The 24,125-nt window shown below is 55.8% G+C and overlaps 1 protein-coding gene across 5 annotated transcripts; it reads left to right on the top strand.

Moving 5' to 3' along the window:
- Positions 1-365: 365 nt before the first annotated feature.
- LOC309535445 (protein-glutamine gamma-glutamyltransferase E-like) lies at positions 366-17,989 on the top strand. 5 transcript variants are annotated; one of them, XM_082228518.1, is made up of 15 exons: positions 366-790; positions 1,364-1,442; positions 2,260-2,376; positions 4,183-4,356; positions 4,964-5,206; positions 7,248-7,366; positions 9,219-9,347; positions 9,481-9,661; positions 9,755-9,890; positions 11,443-11,546; positions 11,621-11,863; positions 13,931-14,251; positions 15,728-15,885; positions 17,368-17,492; positions 17,740-17,989. In XM_082228518.1, exons 3-15 carry the CDS (start codon positions 2,370-2,372, stop codon positions 17,897-17,899), a joined length of 2,100 nt encoding a protein of 699 aa, XP_082084644.1. In that variant the 5' UTR covers positions 366-790; positions 1,364-1,442; positions 2,260-2,369; the 3' UTR covers positions 17,900-17,989. The 5 variants fall into 5 exon arrangements, with proteins under 5 accessions (XP_082084644.1, XP_082084641.1, XP_082084643.1 ...); XM_082228515.1 differs by having other exon boundaries at positions 2,253-2,376; XM_082228517.1 differs by having other exon boundaries at positions 544-562; positions 2,253-2,376.
- Positions 17,990-24,125: the final 6,136 nt, after the last annotated feature.

The raw sequence follows: 24,125 nt of genomic DNA, 5'->3' as shown, positions 1-24,125 counted from the left end.
CATGCTCTGAACTTGCAGCAGCAGGAGAAGAGTAAGGCAACCACGTCAGGCATCTGCCCACTGCAGGGGCGCAAGGTGGGGAGAAGGTGGATCCCTGTAGCTGCAGGTGGTGCAGAAGCAGAAGCCTTCCAAAGAAGAGGAAGGGAGCTGGAAGTGCTCAGGTGGGGGGGGGGAGGATGCTGTGGGGAAATTAAGCAGAGCAACAGCCTTAGACATCTTCCCAGCATTCTGTGATTCACAACGAAGGCTTTGGAGCAGGCTACTTCCTCCTGAGTAGGACATTGAGCAACATCAGGACCATTAAGTTGGGCGGGGAAGTGGCAACAGCATTGCTCAACTCCAGCCCTGTGGCAGACTTCCAGAAGCCATCATGGAGTTCAGGCTGGGCTTGTGATGATTCCCGGTGAAGAATCCAGGAAGCAAGCAAGGACAAAGTTGCAGTTCAGCAGATGAATCTCCAAACTGGAAAGTCAAGCCAGGCAGATACGGATCTGCACACAGCGGGGAAGATGCCTGGGCTGGGAATTCTGGGCTGGGACAAGCATGGCTGCCAGCAGTGAAGGTGTGGAGGTCAAGTTCTTGAGCAGGCAAAAGGCTCAGAGCAGGTAGTTTGCAGGAGCCCAGAGCTGGGAGGAAGCGGGGATCAAACACCCGGCAACGTGGCTTGTAATGAAGGGGTGGAGTGAGTGAAGCACGACTGAGGCAACGCCACCGCCTGAGACTGCCTGAGCAGCAAGAGGAGGCAGTGGCAGGTGGTTTCCAAGGCATCGCAGCAGCAGCAGCAGAAGGAGTAGGTGCCACGGTGGGAAGCAAGGGCTGCTCCCAGAGGAAGCCAGACCGAGAGAGGTGGCCCAGGGGCAGCTCACGCCCAACAGGATGATGGGCATTGTGGGAGTGAGCCTTTGGCCAGATCCAGCCACAGGGCTCTTTCATGCTCTCAGGTGAAATGGGGCAGGGGGAGGTGAAGCTCCCCTGGTGCGTCTGTGGGGCAGGGGGGCTGCGCAGCTCCTTGTCTTCTGTGGCTCTGTAGTGTGGTGGGGAGGCATCAGCCTGAGAGGAGGTCTGTTGAGAGATGAGGGAAAAGGGGATGTCTGGTTGGACAACCAGCGATGGAGAGGACCTGAGAGGATGGAAGGCACTCAGGAAGGGACCCAAGAAGGTCCCCAGCAGATAGAGAAGGGGGGAGCTCAGCACCCCTTGGGGCACCCAGTGGGGTGGGGGAAGCTTTGACCCCAGGTTGGCCATGGCCATGTCACCCGTTAGACAAGCCTTGCTGAGAGGTGACGTAGCCACATCTTCCCTCCAGAAGATGACTGGTGCTCTTGTCTCACATCTTCCTAACTGAGTCTTTTTGAATTCCAAGCCTGGAAGACATTCTTGATGCAAAGCAACCAAGGGCCACTGGAGACCTTCAGAGAAGATCAATACTCCACTGGCAAAAGGTACTTCACTTTCCTCAGCCAAAACACAATTTCTAGAAACCTCAGTAAAGCTCATCTGAGGAGAAGGAAAGGCTCCTCCACTGTCTGAGGTACCACCTCAAGCCCAGGAGAAACAAAAATGGGGAGGGGAGAAGGTCGATGCCAATGAGGCATTGTGCAAGAGGCCCAAGGGAGCCAGCGGTGGGTTTCTGCAAGAGTCCCTGGGGGTGGTCAGCCCCTTCTCAGCCATGGAACTCACTTGGTGGCTTTGGGTCTCTCTCTGGTCACGCAAGGCTACTGCCAACGCAGCCTAGCAGCCCCTCCTTCCCTCCCTCTCAGCTGAAGCTGCCTCAAGAGGCTCTTGGAGCAGAACTGTAGATTGGCGAGAGACCCAAAGGGTCATCTAGTCCAACCCCCTGCAATGCTAGAAGCACAGTTACCTTGTGAGGAGCAAATGGGGCCATGCCAGCTTCCTGGGGGAGGGCAGGAGGCCAAAGGGATGTCCGCACACAGGCAGGAACCCCATTGGGAAATGGGAGGTGGCTGGGCTTGTGCAATGAAGGAGACGCAGGGCTCTGCCTAATGGAAGGGTGTGGGGAGAGAGGCTCTCTCTTCCTCCTGCAGTTTCTCTCCCTTCCCACCTGTTTCCTCGCCTCTGGGGGTGACTCCTCACCTTGGAATTCCATGTAGGAAGTCCTGCATGTCATCCCTGCGCAAGCAAGTGAATGCACTTCCTCTGAGTAAACAAGGATGCCTTCTCCTCCCACTGGAGAGGAAAATTGCCCTTGCGCTGCCACCGATTACAGGAGCTGGCTAATTGCACCTGGGTAGTTTTTAGGGATCAGCGGAAACATCCTCACATCACACCTGGCTCAGCGGACAGCAGGAGAGCGGCGAGGAATGTGCAGTAGGAGCTCCTGGCCGTGCTGAAGAAGACAAGACTCAAGGATGGGAGGTGAGTTTGGGATGGTGGCACCTGCCCCGGCCAGCCCTGCTCTCTGCCCTGCAGCCTCCATGCTGTGGTCCTTGCTAGGGTGGGAGGGAGCTTTCTCTGTGGTGGCCTTTGGCTTGTTGCTCTGCTGAGACTGGAGTCCTCAGAAGAACACAAGGCAACTGTGCATTTGCTGTCTCCCACATCCAAGGGGTCCAGCCCAGCTGCCTGGGGCCTTCCAAGGGAGAGATGGTGAGTTTCTGGGTGCCAGGAGAAATGGGGTGTTCCTCTTCCCCAGCAGCTCTACCCTCAGGGTGCAAGAGGGCCTTGAAGGTCCCAAGTGATGGCTCTTCCTCTCAAGGTGGCAATCTGCTCTGAGTGGACGGATGCCGCGCATTCTTGAGCATCCTGGAGTTCCTGCACCAGCCTCTTCTTCCATCTCTCCACTTCATGTATTTATGAGTAGAAAATATTAATATATTGCTCTTCATAAATAGCATCTGAGCGGTTTGCAACAATCCTCCACCAAAAGCCCATCAGCAGGTAGCCCTTCCAAACCCCTCAGAGTCCTGCTCTGGTTGGCCTCCCACTACAACCCTCCTTGAGGCTCCTTAACCAAACAGTCATGGGGTGGTGTGTGTGTGTGTACGTGCGCCTGCCGCTTTGATCTTTGTCCTGATCTGGTCTAACCCAGGTGGGAACTGCAAAACTGGGTACCCAGAACCCCCCCCCCCCGCCATTGGCATTAACCCCTGTGAAAGAACTGGGCAGCAAGTGGCGCATGAAGACCCAACAGCCACATATCCCCAATGTTAGGGCAGGTTCTGCCTGCCTGCCTGGCATTTAATGCCTGGAACACCTGAGAGCATTTCCTGGTCTCACCACAATGGGAGCAGCTGAGTCTTTGATCTCCCTCCCTCCCTCCCTCCCTCCCTTTAATGGTGACTCATCCTTCTCACTTCATCCTTCAGGTTCAGATTTGCCAAGTCTAGAGAGCAAAAACCCCGGAAGCAGCTGCTTCCCGCACCATCCCCAAAGCACCAGCTGGATTATGGGCAACTCTAGAACGCTCTCTCTGGACTGGGGCATGGAGACTCAGTCTTGGCACTGACCTCTACCCTGTGCTGTCCTGGTGGTGGTGGTGCTGGAAATCCCAAGGACGCAGCAGCAGCAGCCCCCCCCCCCCCAGCCCCTCGGCTGGGTGGTCAGGATGTGCCTGAGGAGGACTGCAGGGAGCTGCCTTGGAAAGGGAGTCCCTCAGCTCTGCTGAGCTCCTCTGCACTTGGGTGGCAAGGGCTGCCCGGCGTCAGGGTGTTTTGTCCTTGTTGCAAATCACCTTGTGTGTCTAATGAAGGCAAGGCCTCTTCCTCTTTGATGTTCCTGTCGGGAGACATGCAGCTCCTTCCCTGGCTGGCGCCCACACCCATGCTGCTTCCTAATCTGTGATGATTGATGGATGTTATACATCCCGCCCCCCTTCATCACTTTCACACACAATCTTGACTTTTCATTTGATGCTGCCCTCTCCCCTTTTCCTTTTCTGTCGCAGTTTTCATATTTTGTGACATTGATTTAATTGGATATTGTAAGGTGGGTTGAAGAAACTTACCTGGAGAATGGGATGTAGGTGTGTTGCTAAATAAAATGACGATAGCTGCTCTGGTCAGCATGGATATTGCTCCCTGTCGCGGCCCCCCAAGGAGCAGCGTCTGCTGAGGAGAAGGCTTGGAGACGTGAAGGGGGACGAGCAGCGGCTGCGTCTGGCTGGCTGGCTGGGGAGAGCAGAGTCAGGCCAGGCCCCTTCCAGACTCACCTTATGCTGTTCCACAGATCTGACACCAACACAGCTGAGCTGGCAAATCCCGGCCAACGGCCCGGCCCACCACACCAGCCGCTTTGCCTGCTCGGAGCTGGCTGTACGCCGGGGGCAGGGCTTCTTGCTGACCGTCTACTTCAATAGACCCCTTCAGTCCGGGGACAGCTTTGCTTTCGTTGTAGAGACAGGTAAGGCCGCCCCCCCCCCACTGTTTCCCCCCCATCCTCCTTCATGGCCAGCTGGCATCACTCGCATGGGCACCTCTTGGCCTGATCTCTGGCGCCTCCGGGATGGCACCTCTGCTCCCCTTCGGTCCTTGCGCACCTTTGGCCTCTGCACACGGAAGCGGCAGATCTCCTGGGCCTCTTGCCTGCCACGACCTTTTTGACCGCGGGGTTCCCCTTCCCCACCATCCTACCCCTGCATGCAAACATCTCTCTCCCACAAGAAGCTTGTCCATCTTTAAGGTGCTGCCAAACCTGGCTTGCCCTGTGCCACGTTATGCCCTCCACAGCGTTCTCTCTGGTGGGAAGCCAAGATGGCACCACCACCACAGGAGCTGTTCTGTGGCACGGAAGAGACCGGGTCCAGTGCGGGCGCACACACGCACCAACACTCCTGTCCCAGGAGGTCTGTGCAGTGCCTGCACCCAGAGGTTGGAATCAGGTTGGCCAGCTGGCTGGATCTTCATGCTGACCAAACCCTTCAGGGAGAAGGTTGCCGCTTGGGTAGCCTCTCACAGGTATGAGTCACCTCCAATGACAGCTTTGCCTTTGCCTCTGTTCCCTCTGGCAGGGAGAGCCCCTTCGGAGTCCCAGCACACCCGGGCCGTCTTCCCCGTCTCCAGCGCCCTGACTGGAGGGTCCTGGAGTGCCATGCTCAGCTCCATCAATGGCAACTGCGCCAACTTCACCCTGGCCAGCCCCCCCACCGCTGCCATCGGCCGCTACAAGCTGAGCCTGCAGATGATGTGTGGCAACCAGGCCTATGCCCGCTTCCTGGGGCAGTTTGTCCTGCTCTTTAACCCTTGGTGCCAAGGTAAGATGCTCCTCTGCCTGCCTGCCTGCGCAGGCCCTGCTGCCGCCCTTGGGATGGGCCTCTGCCCCACAGGGGTGTTTCTGCTGAGGGTTGACAAGCAGACAATGCAGTTGGTGCCATGTGACAGCTTCCCAAGCAAGCAGGCAGGGAATCATAGACTCAGAGAATTGTAGGGGGCTTTGGGCTTCTTTGTTGCTCAAAGCAGAAGCCTTGCACAGACCTCCTCCCCACCCCAGATGTTGGCATCTGGGCAATGAGATGCCTGACCCAGAAGCCCGACTCGGGCACAGCAATGCTCTACTGACCGGCTGGTGATGGACCGGGCTGATGCTGCAAGAGTTTGTTATGGTGGTCCTGGAGACAGAGTCGTCATCCCACCCCCACCCCCCCCCCCGCAGCACATGGGGCCAAGTGTGCTTCACAACAGCAGCAGCAGGAGGAGGAGCAGGCCTCCCCTCTCCCTCCCTGCCTCCCAGGGACTCTCCTCCTGTTCTTCTGGTTGCATCACCCAGGGCCTCTGGGCTGCTCATCCATCATCCAGCTGGGCGGTGGAAACTCAGCACTCAGGACTAGCTAAAAATGGGAACGTGGCTGAAAAAAGAAGGGCAAGATCCAGCACAGCTGGGCAGGAGGCCAGATCCCTCTTTGCCCAGAAGAACGTTGGCCCAGTGAGCCTCCCAGAAGCACCTGCAGATCTGACTGCTGCTGCGTCCGACCGAGTCCTGACTTGCCCCTTCCATGCGTCAGCAGAGCAAGCAGCAGCCAGAGCGCTTTGCTACAGCAGCAGCTGCACAGGGGAGGCCCCCCCCCATTTCCATGGGCCCCTTTCAAGGCCCCCCCACCAAGCAGCCTAGTGGTTGCACTACCCCACCCCCAAAGGATAGGGAAGGGGGTAACATGGTCCCACTGGCTTTGCAAGGCCTAGCTGACAGCCCTCCCCTCCTAGGACAGATGCTGGGGGGGGTTGCCTCGAGTCAGGCCAAATCCCTGGCCTTGGAGGGCCCTGGAACTTGCCCACACCAGGCTGGGAGACCCCAGAGGATGCCAGGTTTTTCTTGGAAGGGAGCCAAGGGCTAGGAAATCCCTTGCTGCAAAATGGCCGGCTTGGGAAGCTCCATGGCAGCTCCTTCTTTTGGCCCAAGGAGGCAGGAGCAATGATGGGGCTCAGCAAAAAAGCTCCTTGTGGGGCAGGGACATGGCAGGGAGGGGGCTCCCCTCTCACTGCCCAAGCAGAGCAGAGCAGGATGTGACCCTTTTGCCCAGGCTCCTTTGCACTGCTCAGCTGGAAAGCTCTCCCTCTCAGTTGTCAAGACGAGTGTCCCCATCCCCTGGGGCAGGGTCTCTGACCTTCAGGGTCACAGCCACGGTCTGCAGTGTCTATGCAAGAACCACAAAGTAATAAAACTGTATTGTTGGAACAGACGGCAAGGGTCTACTAGTCCAACCCTCCGCAGTGCAGGAGCACAGTCAGAGCATCCGACCACCACCTTCCCAAGGAGTATAGCTCTTGCCCCCAGAAAGTTCTTCTTAATGTTTTTTTCTGGAATCTCCTCTCTTGCAATCCAGCTCTTTCATAAACTTACATTTGCAAGGATGTTCTATTCAGCAAAATAATTATTTTCCAAGCAACTGTTGCCCAGCACACACCAGAGGGAAACTGTTACAGATAGGTAGCCGTGTTGGTCTGCCATAGTCAAACTAAAAAAATTCCTTCCAGTAGCACCTTAAAGACCAACTAAGTTAGTTCTTGGTATGAGCTTTCGTGTGCATGCACACTTCTTCAGATACACTGAAACAGAAGTTGCCAGATCCTTCTATATAGTGAGAAGGTGGGGAGGGGTATTACCCAGAAGGGTGGTGGGAATGGGAGATTTGACAGAGGGAAACTGATTTATATGATCAAGTTCTAATTTTAGAGCAAAGCTGGAGGCCCCCAAAGACATTTGAGGGGAGGCATTTACCCCTTGCCACTTGGTTGTTCAAAGCCCAATCCAGCTTTACTTGAAGCACCCACTGCCACCCTCTTGCCTCCGCCCAACAGGAGACCTTGTCTACATGGCAGATGAAAGCGAGAGGCAAGAATACGTTCTGAACGAAAATGGGATCATCTTCGTGGGAAACGCCAACTATATCGAAGCGCGAGGATGGTACTACGGGCAGGTCAGTGTTAAGGTCTTGCTCCTGGCCTTCAAAGCACCAGCTCTGCTGCTGGCCCTATATCTCTGGGCTATGGGGCTGTGGCCCTATATCTCTGGGATTGGGGTTCCACCGCCCCTGCCAGGGGGACAGCAGCGGTGCCCTTGTAGCCTGAAGATGGAGAGGTGGCCAGGAGAGGAAGGGAGGGGAGGCAGCATTTTCCTCTGCCTGGATCCTCAGAGCGATGGAAACCTTCATGGGAGGATAAGCAGGGCAAGTAGTCCTGGGAAATGGGGTCATGGGGAGGTTGAGGAGAGCAGCTTCCTAGGCCATTGCTGTATGGCTGCACAGTCACCGTCGAGTGGGATGAGCCTTAATAGGTAGGAGAAGATATACTAATTGTCATTTATCCATCTAGGCACCCACGTGTGTGGGCTGAACAGGGTTTCAAAATATTCTTCTTCTTTGGCAGTAGCCAAGTCAGATAGTCTTCCATGAACACGGTCTTAACAGTGTGTCCGCAGGTGACTGTGGAGGCCAGTTCTAGATCCACATGTCCTTCCACAGGGGGGACGTAGGTTTCTGGGTGGGAGTTGATCCTGGTGATGGTTTGCCAAGCGTGCCTTCTTCTTAGCATGTTTCTCCCTTGTGTCCTGAGTTCAAGTGTCTTCAAAGCCCATGACACCTTTGGGTCAAGGCTGTTCTCCAACTGGAGCGCTCATGGACCAGTGTTTCCCAGTTGTCATTGTGTTTATACTACATTTTTTTAAGATTTGCAGTGAGAGAGTCTTTAAACCTCTTTTGTTGACCACCAACATTACGCTTTCCATTTTTAAGCAAAATCACCCCATGCGTGGCAGAAAATTTAAAAACATAGGAATTATAACAAATCAAATCAATTAGGCTGTAGAACCTTGTTTTGAGCAAGTCCAGCTATGAAGTAAGCTGGCTCCTTAATAAAGAACCAGGCAACAGCTTGGAAGGTAAGCTTAATAATAAGATTCAGTTACTTTGGACAGGCGTTGGTTCACAGCAACAGGAGCAGTAAAGACTATGCAAGCAAGTCACTGCTCTTTACTTTTCTGAGCTGGAGCAAGGGAGGCAGATCTGCACCTATTGCTGGTCAAAGGAAGAGAGCGAGAGAGAGGAGCAGGAAGTACTATATGCTCCTTCTTCTCTGGGAGAGGAGGGGAAATGACATCACACAAAGCCCTCTCTACCAATTGCATTTCTATGGTCTTGGCCCTTAGCTGTCAGCAATGGAGCTCTGTAGTCTTAGCCCCTTCTCCCGCCAGCTAGCAGGAACCTGCACTTTTTAGGTTGGGCTGCCAATTTCACACATGCTGAAGCTTGCCCACATGTTCTGTGACTGTGTGTGTAGCCCAAAGTAGAGAGTGCATTGCATGATGGGAGGGAATGGTTCCTGCCACCACCAGGAGCAGAACAAGACAAGACTCTCTTGGGGTCAGCATTCTCGGGTATTCCCTCCCAGTGTCAGGGGCTGAAGGTAGACAAGAGGGAGGCAGCCACTGAGCCCAGCTCCATCTGTGCCCCGTGGCATGGAGATGGTTCTGCTCAGAGGATGCTGGGCTGAGGCCTGAGATAATAATCTGTATCACAGAGAACGAGCAGAGGAGCGGCAGGTGCTCCTGCTGGCTGCGGAGCGCTGGGGGTCCCCACTTGCCCTGGAACCAGTTGGTCCTTCTGCATCTTCATGTGCACAAGAAGACCCTCTGGTTCTAACCTGCCCCAGCCTGAGGGCCCATGTTTCCCTCTCCACCTCTTGCCCTTGGCTGGGTGACGGCGTGTATCTGTCTGTGTGTGGATGCTCCTCTGCTTCCTGGCGCGTTAGAGAACCTTCCTTTCTGCCTTGCAGTTCCAAGATAACATGCTCAACCTGGCCCTGACGCTGCTGGATCTGAGCCTCTACCACCGCCAGGACCCAGGTGGGGACACGTCGCGCAGGAGCGACCCTCGCTACGTGGGCCGCGTGATCAGCTCCATGGTAAGCACAAGCAGCCCTCTGCCACTTGATCCCAGGCGGGGTGAGATCCTTCAGGGAGCCTGAAAGCCCTCCCCAGGTCCCAGGCCCCGCTCACCCGCCTGCTCCTCCCTCACCCGCCTCCCTGGCGCTTTAGGTCAACGGGAACGACAACGACAACGGGGTGCTGGAGGGCAAGTGGAGCGAGGAGTTTGCCCACCACGAGAACCCCTCTCGGTGGGACGGCAGCGTGGCCATCCTCAGAAAGTGGGCGCAGGACAACTTCCGGCCGGTCCAGTACGGCCAGTGCTGGGTCTTCGCCGGGGTGGGCGGCACAGGTAGGCTTCTGGTGGCAAAGCGGAGGAAGAAACGGGGGTCGGGGGCGCCGAGCAGAGCCAGACCCACCGGCCCCTCTCTCCTCTCTCTCGCAGTCCTGAGGTGCCTGGGCATCCCGACCCGCTTGGTCACCAACTTCAATTCCGCCCACGACGCAGACACGAACTTCAGCATCGACAAATACTACGATCCCTCTGGGAAGAGCATCAAGAGGGGACAAGACTCCGTTTGGTAAATGCGCCTCCGGTGGGCGGGGAGGAGGCCCTTCGGGTGCTCGATCCCAGGATTCCCTTCAGAGAATCACAGAACTGTAGAGTGAGAGGGGACCCTGAGGGTCATCTGTTCCAACCCTCCGCAATGCAGGGATCTTAACTAAAGCGCCCCCACCGGGGGCCAGTCTTGCCAGGCCCTGGAGACAGACAACGGATATCTGGGGTTTCTCTCCATTTCTCACATTTCCAATCTTAAACTCAATTCTCCACCACCTTCATGGGAAGTTTTAAAGGAGGGGTTGGGTAGGCACCTGTCAGAGATGCTTTAGCTGAGATTCCTGCATTGCTGGGGAGTGGGTTGGTCTAGATGACCCTTGGGATCCCTTCCAACTCTACACTTCTATGAGTCTATTCATGTCTGTGTTTGGCTCTGGGGATCAGCCCCCTACAGGCAATGGGACTGTCAGAGGAATGCCAGATCTTGGGCCAGGATTCTGGCAAAGCCCAACGTCGCCCTCCTCAGCCTGGGCTCCTGTCCGGGGGGGCGGGGACTGTTCTGGCCCAGGGGACATTTCTCCCTCCCCAGCTCTTTGGGGAAGAGGAGTCACTTTCCCAGGAGAGCTGGAAGGTGGAGGGAGCCAAGGCAAACACCTGCCCCTTGGGCAGTGCTGCTCACCGTCCTGTTTGCAGAGGCAGTTATGGCTCAGGGAGCACCTCTTTGCTCATCCAGTCCAAGATCAACAAGGGCAGAGCCCAGGTCACTCGGCTTGGCTAGGCGGCCTCTTATCATGCCAGGAGCAGCCATTGGTTTCATTCATCCCCATGTCTTTGCCCTGCTTCTTTGTCTATTTGGGGGACCCTTATGATAGCTAAATATGACTCCATTATAAAGCAATATTAAAACATGGGAGGGGGAATAAACATCATGTTTACCAATAATCACCAACCAGCCAGGAAATATTCCCTCTAAAGGTCCCAGAGGACCCATTGCTGACCAGTTTGAGCGGATTTGGCCAGAAGCCCCCGGACAGGACCTCCCTGCCTGCCTTTCTGCCTCTGGGCTCTGGGGCAGCGTCGTCTTTGAGGAGCCAACTCCCAGGGGCCGGGATCCCTTCAGCCACCCTAGAACATATGGCATTGCCATTCAAATGGTGTCCACGAACCGCCTCATGTGGTAATGTGGGGAAGGGCTTACTTGCCCCCCCCTATTTTATTCAAGTTGGCACCCCTGCCACCCGCCCTCCTTGTGAGCTCAGCCCCTTGGCTTGCCATCTGCGCATGAGGCTCGTGTTGTATAGAAGCTATGTGGGGAGAGCCCTGGCTCTGCCTCCTGCCGCCCCCTCTTCAGGCGAGCCTCCAGCGCCTTCAGGGGAAGGGACACAGCTCAGCAGGGCCAAAGCATCTGCAGCAGGCGCCCAGTTCAATCCCCAGCCCCTCCAGAGGAGAACCTGGCCTGAAACCCGGGAGAGCTGCTGCCAGGAAGAGTGGACAGTGGTGAGCGAGATGAGCCCGTGGTCTGACTCTGTACGAGGCAGCTTCCTATCTCCTCCTCTGTTCCTTCCCCCCTTCAGGGATTACCATGTCTGGAATGAATGCTGGTTCACTCGGAGGGATCTGGGGAATGCCTACTGCGGGTGGCAGGTGGTAGACGGAACCCCCCAGGAGAAAAGCCAAGGTAAGGCCCTCTCCTGCCCCCACCCCACCCTGGTCGCCCTCCAGAGCAGCTGCTGCATTCCGCTTTCCTTCCAGGGATCTACCAATGTGGACCAGCCTCTGTCCTGGCTGTCAAGCAAGGAGACGTGCGGCTGAACTACGACACGGGATTCGTCTTCTCCGAGGTGAATGCCGATATCAACCGATGGGTCATCTATCCCGACGGGAGGCAAGTCAGGGTCTATTGCGACACAGCGTCCATCGGCAGCCACATCAGCACCAAAGCCGTGGGCAGCAACTATCGGGTGGACATCACCAACAACTACAAGTACCCAGAAGGTGAGTCCCCTTCCCTCCTGGACCAGCCCCTTCCGGCTGGCTTCCCCCCTTCCCCCATTTCTGATCTCAGGGGACACACTAGGCGGGCAGAGGCAGAAGCCCCCACCGGCCAGGCCAGCACAGAGGCCACCAAATTAGCATACAGGTGGTCTCTCCAAACGGGGTGGCAGAATGGCAGGTTCAACGGAGTATCAATAAGGGCAAATCGATGCAGGGTGGGACAGCTTGTCATCGGCTGTGACCTCCCAGGATGCAAACTTTGTCATTGTACTAGAAAGCAAGACCAAAAGATGATCAACTAGGAAAGGGAGTAAAAGGACAACCACCAAAATCACAATGCCAGGGTTTAAACTCCATTGCAGAATCGCAAATTTGGAAGGGACCTTGAAGGACATCTAGTCTGTCCACACACACCCACACACCCTGCTCCATATGGGAATGAGTGATACAATAAGAACTTAAAACTCCCTTGCTGAAGCAGCCCTCCAAAAGGGGGGCACCTAGTCCAAATAGCCAAACAGGCGCCCCATGGGAAACCCCCAGGCAGGACCTGAGCACAAGAGGCCTGTCCTCCCCCCTCCTGGGGTTCCCAGCAGCTGGTATTCAGGAGGCCAATCAGGGCCAGTAGGACCACCTTTGGGGAGGGGCTGGATTCTGCCGGTCTGAAGGAGGCCCCAGTTCTTGACCGTGGAGCAAATGACAGGCAGGAGATGCACAGCAGGTGTGTAAAATTATGAATAGCTGCCAACAGAGAGAACAGAGGGGAGTCTGTCTGCCTCGTGCCCAGCAATCCCTTTCCCTTCTAGAACAGAGAAAAGAGAATCCTTTCTCAAAGGCAGCAATCATAGCGGAGGTGGCGAAACTCCCAGGGAGGAGGGGGTCTGTCAGTGGCCGTGACGAGGAGGCGCAAAATGGAGACTCCATGCTCAGCGGGAGAAGACTTCTGCAAACCAGATAGTCAGGCAACAACACGGGGGCTCAGCCCTTCCGGGAAGGTGCATTTGGTGGGCCACAGCTGGAGGCAGAATGAGGGGCTGGGAGATCCCACAGAGGCACCTGCACCCTTGGCCGCTCCCCCCGCCAGAACGCCAGGGAGTGTTTGGGATACCCGCTGGCAGAGGCTCTTCCCCGTCCCACACGGAAACCTTCCTGCCTGGGCTCTGCCTGCCTTCCCTCAGTCTCAGGATTTCTGGCTGGAAGCAGCATTTGGGAAGGAAGGAAGCACATGCTGTGTGCGCTGAAGGTGCTGCTGCTGGTCCTTGGCACTGGAGAGAACAGCTGGGGATCCTGAGGCGTCCCCCACGCCCCTCCCCAAGGCCCCCTGTGGGTGCCAGCAGAGCCAACCGCCCTGTGCTGGGCTTTAACTCTGCAGAAGGCGACTTCTGGGGCTCTGCGTCTGACTCCGTGCGGCCCTCTCTGCATTCACAGCGCCCCATACGTCCTCAGGCACACCCGCCCGCCCTCCCTGCCGCAGTGCAGCTGCTGCCTGGACTCTGGAATGCGCTCCGTGCACATTCTCTTGGGATGAGGAGCCCCAGCCCTTGGCTCCCGGCCCAGCTCCACGTGCTGGAAAGCGGCCAGCGCTCCTTGGGCTTCTGCCAGATGATCACTCCCACCCTCACCTGTGTCTATTGGACATCCTAAAGCAGCCCATGTAGGAGCTCTGGAAGGTGCTCTGTTCTGAGTTAGACCTCTAGTCCATCTTAAGAGCATCAGAAGTGGGGCCACCTAGATACTCGCACAATAGCATGAACAAGCTTTTTATTTTTGGGCCAGTCAATTGGTCAACTGCTTTCAACTGCTCAAAGGGCCAGTGCTATTTGTCTCCCACTCGCCCGCCCAGCTAGACTAGGGAGGCTATGTGCAGCAGGAAGCACCAGCCGAGTCAGGTCATTTCCCGCAACGCCATTCCTGCAGGTGTTCCTTTCATGTGCGCTGGCAGAAAAGGGGCACAGCAGGTGGGCAGTGTGTCAGACTAGACCTGAAGACCTGGAGTGAGCTGGAGGCCTGCATTTTGGCAGGGGGGCTTGGAACCGGAGGCTGACCGCTCCCTTCCTTTCCTTGCAGGCTCTGCCGAGGAGAGAAACATCTACCGCAAGGCCTGCTCCCAGATGTATGGGTCCACGCCCAGCGAGAGCCGCATGAGCTCCACCGACGACGCCTCCGCCTCCGAACTCATCACGCACCCCGGGCTCTTTGGGAAGTTCAAGCTGGCCCAGCCACCCATCCTTGGCAAGGACATCAACCTCATCCTCACCCTGGCCAACTTGGCCCCGGAGCCCAAGACCATAACTGTCAACCTGAGCGTCTCGAGTGTCCTGTACACCCGGAGGGCCATCAGAGAGATCCTGAAGGAAGTGATGACTGTCAGCCTTGGCAACAAGGAAGGTAAGGGGCCTCCCCTGCTCCGTGTCTCAAAGCCCATCCAGGCAGGGAGGGAGAACAGGGGTGGTCTGCTGGGTGGCTCTACACAGCTTCTGCTGCCATCCAGGAGTGGTACCAACTGGGCTGCCCTTTGCACCCGCTCCACCTTCTGGCACCCCCCACCCCACTCTGCAATGGCCCCCTGGGGCTTCCAGACACGAGGCTCTTGCAAGGCTCCCCCTCGCTCAGGCTCCCACTAGAGGCAGCTGCGGAGAAATGCAGCCTAGCAGTAGAAATGCTGTGCAGGGCCCATCATGAGACCAGGGCCAAGAGCAGGTCTCCGGGCAGAAGCACCCCCAGCCCCACTGTCAAAGCCAGAGCCCCCTGGACCGGGGGGGGGGGTCCTCTGAGGCCTCCAAGCATCACCGTCAGGGAGCCAGCAAAGGAAGGAAGCCCAGCTCAGGTGAGTCTGTACCTGCCCTTGGGGTCTGGAGCGGAGCAGGGAAGGGAAGCCAGCACAGGAAGGCAATGGCAGGGGCCACCTGGAGCAGCCTGTCTGGAGGGAGCCCCAGCGCATGGGCTGTCCCCCCCCCCCAGCCGAGGAGGGCCAAGGCAGGCTGCTCTCACTTGGCAAGCTGGAGAGCTAAATGGGAGGCCCGGGATTTGTTTGTTTGCTTGTCTTGTCCATTTAAAAGCATTTATAAATCACTTGATGTTTCAAAATATCTAAGCGGTCTGCAATTTTTTTAAATAAAAAAAACTAAGCAGTATCGTTAAATCAAAAATGCAGTCTGAACTCTATAAAGCATAGAAGATCTTAGAAAGACAAACGAGATAGGGATTTGAGGTGTTGGGAGCCATAAACAAGGGTCTCACTTTGTGGGTCAGGCAAAGAGGTCAGTCTTCAGCTGGCTGAGGGAGGTCTGCATCTTCTTTTATGCTCTAAGCTCTGGCCTTCCAGCCAAGGGGGTCCTGGCTGGGAATGTTCTGCCCTTTGGGGGCTGCCAAGAAGAAGAAGAAGAGTTTGGATTTGATATCTGGCTTTATCACTACCTGAAGGAGTCTCAAAGCGGCTAACATTCTCCTTTCCCTTCCTCCCCCACAACAAACACTCTGTGAGGTGAGTGGGGCTGAGAGACTTCAGAGAAGTGTGACTGGCCCAAGGTCACCCAGCAGCTGCAAGTGGAGGAGCGGAGACGCGAACCTGGTTCCCCAGATTATGTGACTACCGCTCTTAACCACTACACCACACTGGCTCTCGTGGGAGGAGGGAGGAGGAGGAGGGATGTCCTCCAAGCTGCTTCCCTCTGGAAGCTGCACCTTCCGCTGCAGAGGCGGCCCTGGAAAAGGGGCGGGAAGAGTTGTGGTCATCGCTGGGCTGAATCCATGGAGCAGGAGCTCCCCTCTTGCAAGGAACAAGTTCAGGGGGCAGGAGGCTAGGTGGTGGTGGGTTGCCTCTGAGGAAAGGATCCTGACTCCCCCCACCCCTCTGCCTTTCAGAGAAGCACCTCCCACTGCGGATCACGTACGGCCACTATGGGGCATCCCTGACGGACGACAAGAAGCTCTTGGTCACGGCCTTATGTGACGTTGTGGACGGCGTGAAGCTGCTGGTGGAGAAGGCCATCACCCTGGAGACCCAGAACGTCTCCATCATGGTAAGGAGCCCCTCTGCACTCAAGGGCTGCAGCCAAGAAGGAATGCCCCACTCCCTGCTGGCCCCCCGTCCTGGAACCGCAGCCCCCCACCCACAAGTGATTTTATTTTATTTTATTATTATTTTACTTTTTATTTTCAATGTAGAATCATAACAAAAATTACAGACATTAAGTCCAAAATAGTACTATACAAACAAAAAAGAACGAAACATACAAAAAAGAGAAAGAAAAAAAGCAAAGGAAACAAAACAAAAACGAAAAAGCACACATCTACAGAAAAAAACCATATCTCATTACATACATATACACATATTGACTTCCTTCCTTTGTTCTAAGACCTCAAAAAATTTACTCTTACTGTATTGTTGTGTCTAATGTAGATTACTTCCATCTTTGTACTTTTTTTTACACCATTTTTCTTTTTTACACCCACAAGTGATTTTAATCACTGCTGCTGCTGCTGAGGCTAACTTGATGGTGGGAAGATTGAGGACAGATGAAAGAAAGTCCTCCTTCTTGTAGTGCAGAGTGAAACTGTGGAACTCCCTCCCACTTGAGGCAGGGATGGCTTTGGAAGAGGATGGGACAAATTATTGGAGGATGAGGGGGCAACTGAGGGCTGCCAGTCGAGATGGCTCTGCCCGCCCTCCGCAGTTGGAAGCAGCATTGCTTCCGAATCCCAGGTGCTGGAGACTGCAGGGGGGGGGGGAGAGGGGCTCCTGCGCCCAGGTCCTGCTTGCAGGGCTCCCAGTAGAGGCATCCGGTTGGCTCCTGTGAGAAGAGGATGCTGGAATGGATGGGCCACTGGCCTGATCCAGTTCTTCTGATGTTCATATGGCAATGAAGATGCAAGTCCAAGTTGAGAGGCTTCTTCTAGCCTCAAGACCCCAAATAAGAGGGGCTGAGTTTGGAGCCACATCAGCACAGACCCTGTCCTTGGGCAAGGGGAGGGGGCAGCCAGTCCCCTGTCTCCCCTCATCTGGCCCCAGGTCCATACTGCAGTACCTGCAAACCCTGCCTCACCTCCCCATCCTGGTTCAGCCCTGTTGCATCATGGGATGCCATCCCAGAATGCAACAGCTCATAAGGGAGCTTGGGCAGGAGGTGGTGAGCCCCAAAGGGTTAATGATGCAGCCTGACTATCCCAAGGCATTCAGGGCCAAGCTGGATGAACCTTGCGGGGCTGTTGGGTTCCCCCTGCAACTGGATCAGGGGGGGGGGAGCTCAACCCTTTGCTCCTGCTGAGATCCTGACCCAATTTGGAATGTGGCTGTGAGTATCCTGTTTGCAACGATTCCAAGGCCTAAATAGGTACAGTGTTTGACCGTATTTGAAAGAGGGGGGGGGCTCTGGAGAGGTGGTGGCTGTGCCTGAGGAGGGGGTCCTGGCTCAGCAAGCCCCCTGGGTCTGTGGCTCTGCCAGGATAAGTGCTGGTGCAGAGTGCGTTCCCAGAGACTGAGCAGCTCCTCTCCTTGGTTGCAGGCCCCTCCAAGCGTTGTAGCCAACAAACCGGCCACCGTGGAGATCTTCTACGCCAACCCTCTCCCAGAGCCAGTGGACAACTGTGTGCTGCTGGTGACACTGATGGGCCAAGCTGTCAAGATCAAGTAAGTTTGGCGGGGGGAGGAGCAACCAGCAAGTGGGAGGAGCTTGGCTGGTCCACTCTCCTGCCTGGCAAGGGGAAGGCGAGGAGACGTCCCACCCAAGCGACTCCTCTGAGAAGCCAAGCCAGCTGCAGGTGGAGCCAGTTCAGCCGTGGCCCTGTGGAGGACGTAACCCCTGCAGGCCTCTGGCTGGCCACTCCAGGGCTGCATCCTTGCATGTGTGTGTGACTCTCTCTCTCTCTCCCTTCAGTGTGGCAGCGCTGGCACCTGGAGAGAAGTCCAAAATCTTCTTCGAGTTCACCCCACGCACCGCAGGGGCCATGCAGCTCCACGTCGACTTCTCCTGCAACAAGTTCCAGCACATCAAGGGCTTTGTGCTCATGAACGTGGCCCCGGCCGGGTCCATGTGATCCGGGGCAAGGGGCTGTGGTGGTGAAGGGTGTGTGTGTGACTGTCCTGTTCCTGCGCGATGATTAAAAGCTTTTTCCCCAGGCAGAAAAGTGGCAGCATTTCTTCTAGGGGGTTGTGGATGGCTAAGGCACATCTCATGGGTGGGGTGAGGAACGTCTCCTGCTCCTTCAGTCATCAAATTATAGATTTGGAAGGGGTCTCAAGGGTCATCCAGTCCAAGCCCCGCAATGCCAGAATCTCCACTAAAGCATCCCTGACAGATGGCCAGCCAACCTCTGCTTAACAGCCTCCAAGGCAGGAGAGGCCACCACCTGCCCAGGGCTCTTGCCCTCTTCCTGACGTTGAATTGGAGTCTCCTTTCTTGCCATTTGTATCCCTTGGTTCTGGAGCAGCAGGAAAGAAGCTTGCTCCATCCTCCCCATGACAGCTCTTCCTCCTCCTCCACCACCTCTTGTAGGGATCTTTGGGCAGACTGGTATGCTCTGATGTGCTCAGAAAGTGGGTCAAATTGCACCACTTGGGCCTCTCCAAGGCACAGAACCACCTCCTAGCAAATGGTCAGCTAAGAAGGCGCACTAGGTGCATCTTGCAAAATCTGCTTGGTCACGGGGAGGAGGGGGCAGCAGGGGGCATTCACACAGTGATCTCTTCCAGGGCTGGGGTGCTCTTCTTCCTGGCTGAATTGCAGCAGCTTTTGCCAAAGGGCAGGTCACACTAGCTGGGCCCTGGAAGCAGATGAAGAACCTCCAGGAGCCCCACTGGAGGGGCCTCCCTCTGGCTTCTGCTGCCCAGGCCTCAGGAGTGAACCCGGCCCCCTTTGTTCCCAGCGTGGTCTCCCCAGAGGCCAGACAGGCTCCTCGGTCTTGCCTCGCCCCAGCCGCCATCCAATCCCTCCCCTCTCAGGGCCCTTGCAAGGACCACAATATTGCCAGCCCCCCCCCCCCTCCGCTTGCCTCAACCTTTCCCCCCAGGACTGCCTGGGCCCAGCTCTACCCCCTGAAGAAGCCACCCACCCTCTCTCTCCCCCTCCCTGCCCTAGCTGGCTCTGCCCACAGGCTCGCCCCCACCCTGCCCCAGACCGCTACTCAGAGCTTCCTTCATGACGGTTGGGCCGGCCCTCCTCCCCTCCCCTCCACCTCATAATGAACATGCCTGAATATAATAACAATAATTAACCATAATAGATGTGGAAATGTGGTGACCCAGCTGACTGGTTCAACTGGATTTCAGCGGTTTTGAATCAGGGGGGGGGGGGGTTGAAGCACTGCCTTTAAACTAGGTCAGCCAGGACTGAGTGGGGGCACCTGGCTCTCGCCTTCATCCAGCAGCTGGCTCTACTCGGGAGGAGGGAGAGGAAGAAAAGGCCGGGTCAGAGCCATTCGCTCCCTCAGTCCCAGCTCAGGGAAGAGGGACTTCATGGATACGAAGTGGAAGGTTGAGGGTGACAATGAGCATTGGACTAGGCGATCCTTGGTGTCTCTTCTATGACCCCCTCCAACTGGGTGGTTTTTCAAGGGATGACTGAGCCCCTGCATGGAGGATCCTCTGTGGCTGGCCACTGGCTACTCCCGTGGTCAGAGAAGAGGTCTCATGAGTCCTGGCCTTAGGGTGGTGCTGGTGCTGGCAGAGGAGGCGCTCTCCCTGCAAATCATCCTGGCATTGTAGGGGCCCAGAACTGGACACAGAATTCCAGGTGGCAGGGGTGCCAAGTTGAATAAAGCCCTGCATAATCGATCACATGATGATGCAGTGCACAGACACCATTTGAATGGCAATGCCCATCAACTTTGGGGCCCACCCCCTCAAATATTTTATTGGGGGGACAAACCCCCTCGGCCCCTAGGAATTGGCTCCTATGCCGGGGGGGGGGCTGACCAAGGCAGACTAGAGCAGGATGCTGGACTCAGAGCCCCTCCCTCTGATTCCTCCTGTTGTGCAGGCAACACAGCACAGAGGGCTGAGGGGGGGGTGGCTGGGGGGGGGGTTGAAACAAGCAAGGAGTGGGGCCATTTAGATGAAGCACCAGGACTGCTCCAGGGGAGCCATGGTTGCCCCATCAGCAAGACCAGCTGCCCGTCGGAGCCCAGGGCTCTTCTCCACGTCTCTTGGGCCTCTCAGCTCCCTTCCTGACAGGGGCTGCCAGCCCTGGGGGAGGTTCTGCTCTGCCTGCAGTCAGTGCTTCTGAATCCCAGTTGCTGGACTGCTCTTGAGCTCAGGTCCGGCTTTGAGGCTTCCCCCTGTGGCATCTGGGTAGCCACTGGGAGGCCGGGAGGCCAGACTGGCCTGATCCAGAAGGACTCTCATGTTAAACTTGAGGAGGGAAGGTGGATTGGCCTGGGTTGTCTCCCCCTTTATGATCATCCAAAATCATGGGAAAGCCCCCAGCAAGTCTTCCAAGCCGAGCATCTCCTCACGTCCAGCTGCAAACAGGGTCCTCCTGGCTTCCTTGGGCCCCGTCTCCTGAGCCAAAGCCTCTTTCCCCATCCAGGAAGCCCCATGCGGAAAAGGCACCTCAGGCCGACCTGCCCTTGGACACCTGCCAGGTGTGGGGAAGAGTAATTAGGAAGCTGCTGGAGAGAGGAGCTTGTTCTGCGTGGGTGGCCAACACGCAGCCCGAATGACAGCCAGCAGCCCCACCCGGCTGCATCCCAGACCTGTGGTTGGAAACGGAGCGGGAGAGAACCCCACCCCTGCCGCGGGCTCTGGCGCTGCGGGGGGGGGAGCCCCCAAAGACCTCTGGGTCTCATCACCCCCCACATCCAATGCCCTTTTAAATGAGTTGTCGGGGTATTGGTTTGTTTTGTTCTTATTTTTATTATGTCAGTGTTGTTTTTTATATTGTAATTTTATGTTGTTGAGATCTATAGATGAAGTGTGGAATACAAATTTATTTAATAATGATAATAATACCTGAGGGGAGAAGAAATCCTCCAGGGGCAGCGTCTTTGGACTGCCCCACGCCTGGGCTGCGCTTGCCATCTCCGCTGCCCCATGTGAGGGCCTGCAGCAGCTTGTCTGGCTCTTTAGCCCTGCGGGGCTCAGGGCAAGGACTGCGGGAGGCAGGTGGGGAAAGGGCACCCAAGTTCCTAAGAAAGAGCCTCGGGATCTGTCCCCACATCTTGAGGCTGAGTTGGAAAGGCCTCTCTCTCTCTCTCTCTCTCTGGTCTCCGCACCGCCCTCTGTTGTGCCGCCTCTTACTTTTCTTCTACTAAAAAGTCCTAAATGCGACAACCTTTCTGCCTAAAGGAGTTGTTTCACCCCTTGGCTGTTTCAGTTGCCCTTTTCTGTAGCTTTTCCAGCTCCACAATCTCGTTTCTAAGGGCAGGCAGCCAGCAGACGCCAAGGGTGCTTGCACTGTGCCATTTTCCATGCCTGCAAGTAGGACATGCCTTCCAAGTGTCCCCATCTTTCAGAAGTCATCCCAGTTTCTGATCTGATCCTGGAATGTCCCTGGTTTTCCTTTTTCCTCCCCTCCATGTCTCAGACAACAATTAAGAATGGTGTGTGTGTGCAGGTGCAAAAACGGAGTCCAGTTTATACTGAAAATAAAATCCCTGCACCAAATGAAGGAAATGGTGATGCTGGCATAAAAAGCCCTTCCTATAATTCTGAAGGGAAATGTCAGCAATCCACTTTAAATTGCAATGCTTCAGCAGCTGGGCATTTTTTAGGAAACATGTGGAGTGTTTCTTCCAGGGGTCAGCAACCTTTTTCAGCAGGGGGCCGGTCCCCTGTCCCTCAGACCATATTTTGAAGAAGAAGAAAATGAACGAATTCCTGTGCCCCACAAATAACCCAGAGATGCATTTTAAATAAAAGGACACATTCTACTCATGTAAAAACACGCTGATTCCCGGACCGTCTGTGGTCCGAATTGAGAAGGCAACTGGGCCACATCTGACCCACGGGCCTTAGGTTGCCTGTTGTTGCTGTTTAGTCGTTTAGTCGTGTCCGGCTCTTCGTGACCCCCTGGACCAGAGCAGGCCAGGCCCTCCTGTCTTTGTAGGTTGCTCACCCCTGGTTTATTCCTTTATTGTAATCTATTGAAGGTGTTGTACACCATCCCTTCACTTGCAAATTGTTTCTTTACAAAAATCCTGTGAGGTAGCTTTAGTGGAGAGGTTGTCAGTGGCCCAAGGTGACAAATGATGTGTATGTGATGTCTTCATGTGTGGTGAGATCAAACGTGGGAGCAGCTTCCTGACATAACAACAACCACCAAACAACAACAACAATTACACCTCGTTCATCTGCCTGGGTTGCCCCAGTGTAGAATAGACTGTCCCTATTTTCACTGCACAAATGTTGGAGGGTCTGGTATGAGCAGTGTGGGAAGCCCTGAAGAATGGACTCCACCTGCCAATCCATCCCTGCTTTGCACAAGCTCTCAGCTGTTGGGCAGGTGTTTGACAAGAGCAGCCCTGCCCAGGAGGCTGCCTAGGGCAGCAGAATCTCAAGAGGTGGGCAGAGGAGGACGTGGTTGTCAGCCACATGCCCTCTTCTGGAATCACTTTTGGGGCACACGTACAGCCACCTCCCCCAGGCTGCTCTCCAGCGAAACCTGGTCTTCTGGTTTTTGGCAAGGACCAGAGTCACACGCAGAGTCTGTGGCAAAAATGGTGGGAGGAGGCCGCCCTGTTGAAAGGCACATGACGTCTAGAGGGCAAGCCCAGCTGGCACAGCTGTAAAAAAATTCCCGGCTGGTGATCATTGGGAAAGAGACTGGAATTAAAACTGGAAACATGAATAGATATCCAGTCTGAAACCATACCGGACCCGGCTAAGCTTTGCAAATGTGCTTGCAGTTTTATTGCTGCACCAATGGCATTGTGAGGCAGGTCCAGCAAGGGGGGGGTGACCCTTAAGCCGAGAGCCCCCCCCCAGACTCAAGACAGAGGCTTTGCAGCAGAAGGGCCTTCAGTATAGGAAGGGGGGCAGAATCTCTAGCACAGCCAAGGGACCCAACCCCTCCCTCTGTTTTTCTGTCTTTGTCTTTTATTTTTATGCTGTGAACCACCCTGGATATATGCATGAAGGAAGACGTACAAATTTAATGAATCATCGTCATCATCATCATCTCAGCAGAGTCCCTCCTGGAGAGCAACTAGTGGGGGGGTGAGTTGCCGTGCCCAAGCGTGGGAGTGGGGGGGGCGTCTTGTTGGAGGGGATGTGGTTGTCAATGGGGCTCTTTTCACCCAGCAGAAGCTGAAGGCCAACAGCAGCATCAACAGGAGGATGAAATGGGGGTGGGAGCTGCCGGGGGGGGGGCAAGTTTCACATGGACAAGAAGGACAGTCCTGCCCTGGAGCCCCAAATGAACTTGCGTCAAAAATGCTTCTTGGCTGCAGGCCTGAAAGGAGAGAGCAGCAGGACATGCTTCTGCTCACGCACTTTGCTTCTGGGGAAGAGGAACTGGGCGCAGGGCTTGCTTTGAAGGCCCCCCACTTCCTCCAGGCCTGTAATTCCAGCCCTCACCCCTGGTCCCACAGAACTGGATGGGGCAGGGAGCAGCAGACCCAGAGGGGCATCCTTGGTCTCTGGTCAGGTCTGGGCAGATGGAAGAATGTAAAGGCAGAATCCGAGAGAGGAAAGGGCGATATTGCAAGGCAGGGGGTGGAGATAAGAGAATAGCAGCTTATCTGATGCAATGTCCTCCCTCCCTCCTGAGCTGGCCAGGGCAGGTTCTTATTGTTGCCTGCTGCTCCTGTTTCTCACACCAGGCCAGGGACTTGCCTTGTTCAGGTAAGAGGATGGGTCACCTGAAGTTCATGCACCACAGACACACTCTCTCTCTCTCTCCATGTCCAGGCAGTTTTGGAAGGGAGTAGGTGGCTCTGTTTGCCTCAAAGCAGACAGGGGGAGCTCCCCCCCCCCAATTTTTCCTTGGGTGCTTCCAAGGGGAAAGAGGCTTCAGGTGGCAGGTGCTTGGGGGGCTGGAGGGGCTGGAGGCAGGGCTGTGCCTGGGTTGGAGACTGCCCTGCCAGAAGTACTCCTGGTCATAGTTTTTGCAGGGCGTGGCGGCCCAGGAGGGGCCTCCTCGGGGCTCCCTTTGGGACTCAGGTGGATTCATGCAGTCCTTTGCTTCTCTCTGGACGCACCCTGGAGGCCCACAAGTCCCCACAAGTGTTTTTGCAGGCAAGGCCTGGCTGAGTTGATGCTTGTCATTCCTCCCTGCTCCCTTCCGGGGACCCAGAGATCATGCCACACACCTGGGGCTTCGCCTTC

The sequence above is a fragment of the Podarcis vaucheri genome (assembly GCF_965113315.1).
Source record: "Podarcis vaucheri genome assembly, chromosome: 6".
Classification (NCBI taxonomy): Eukaryota; Metazoa; Chordata; class Lepidosauria; order Squamata; family Lacertidae; genus Podarcis; species Podarcis vaucheri.
The sequence above is the reverse complement of the archived record's forward strand: the minus strand, read 5'-3'. Positions and strand labels throughout refer to the sequence as shown.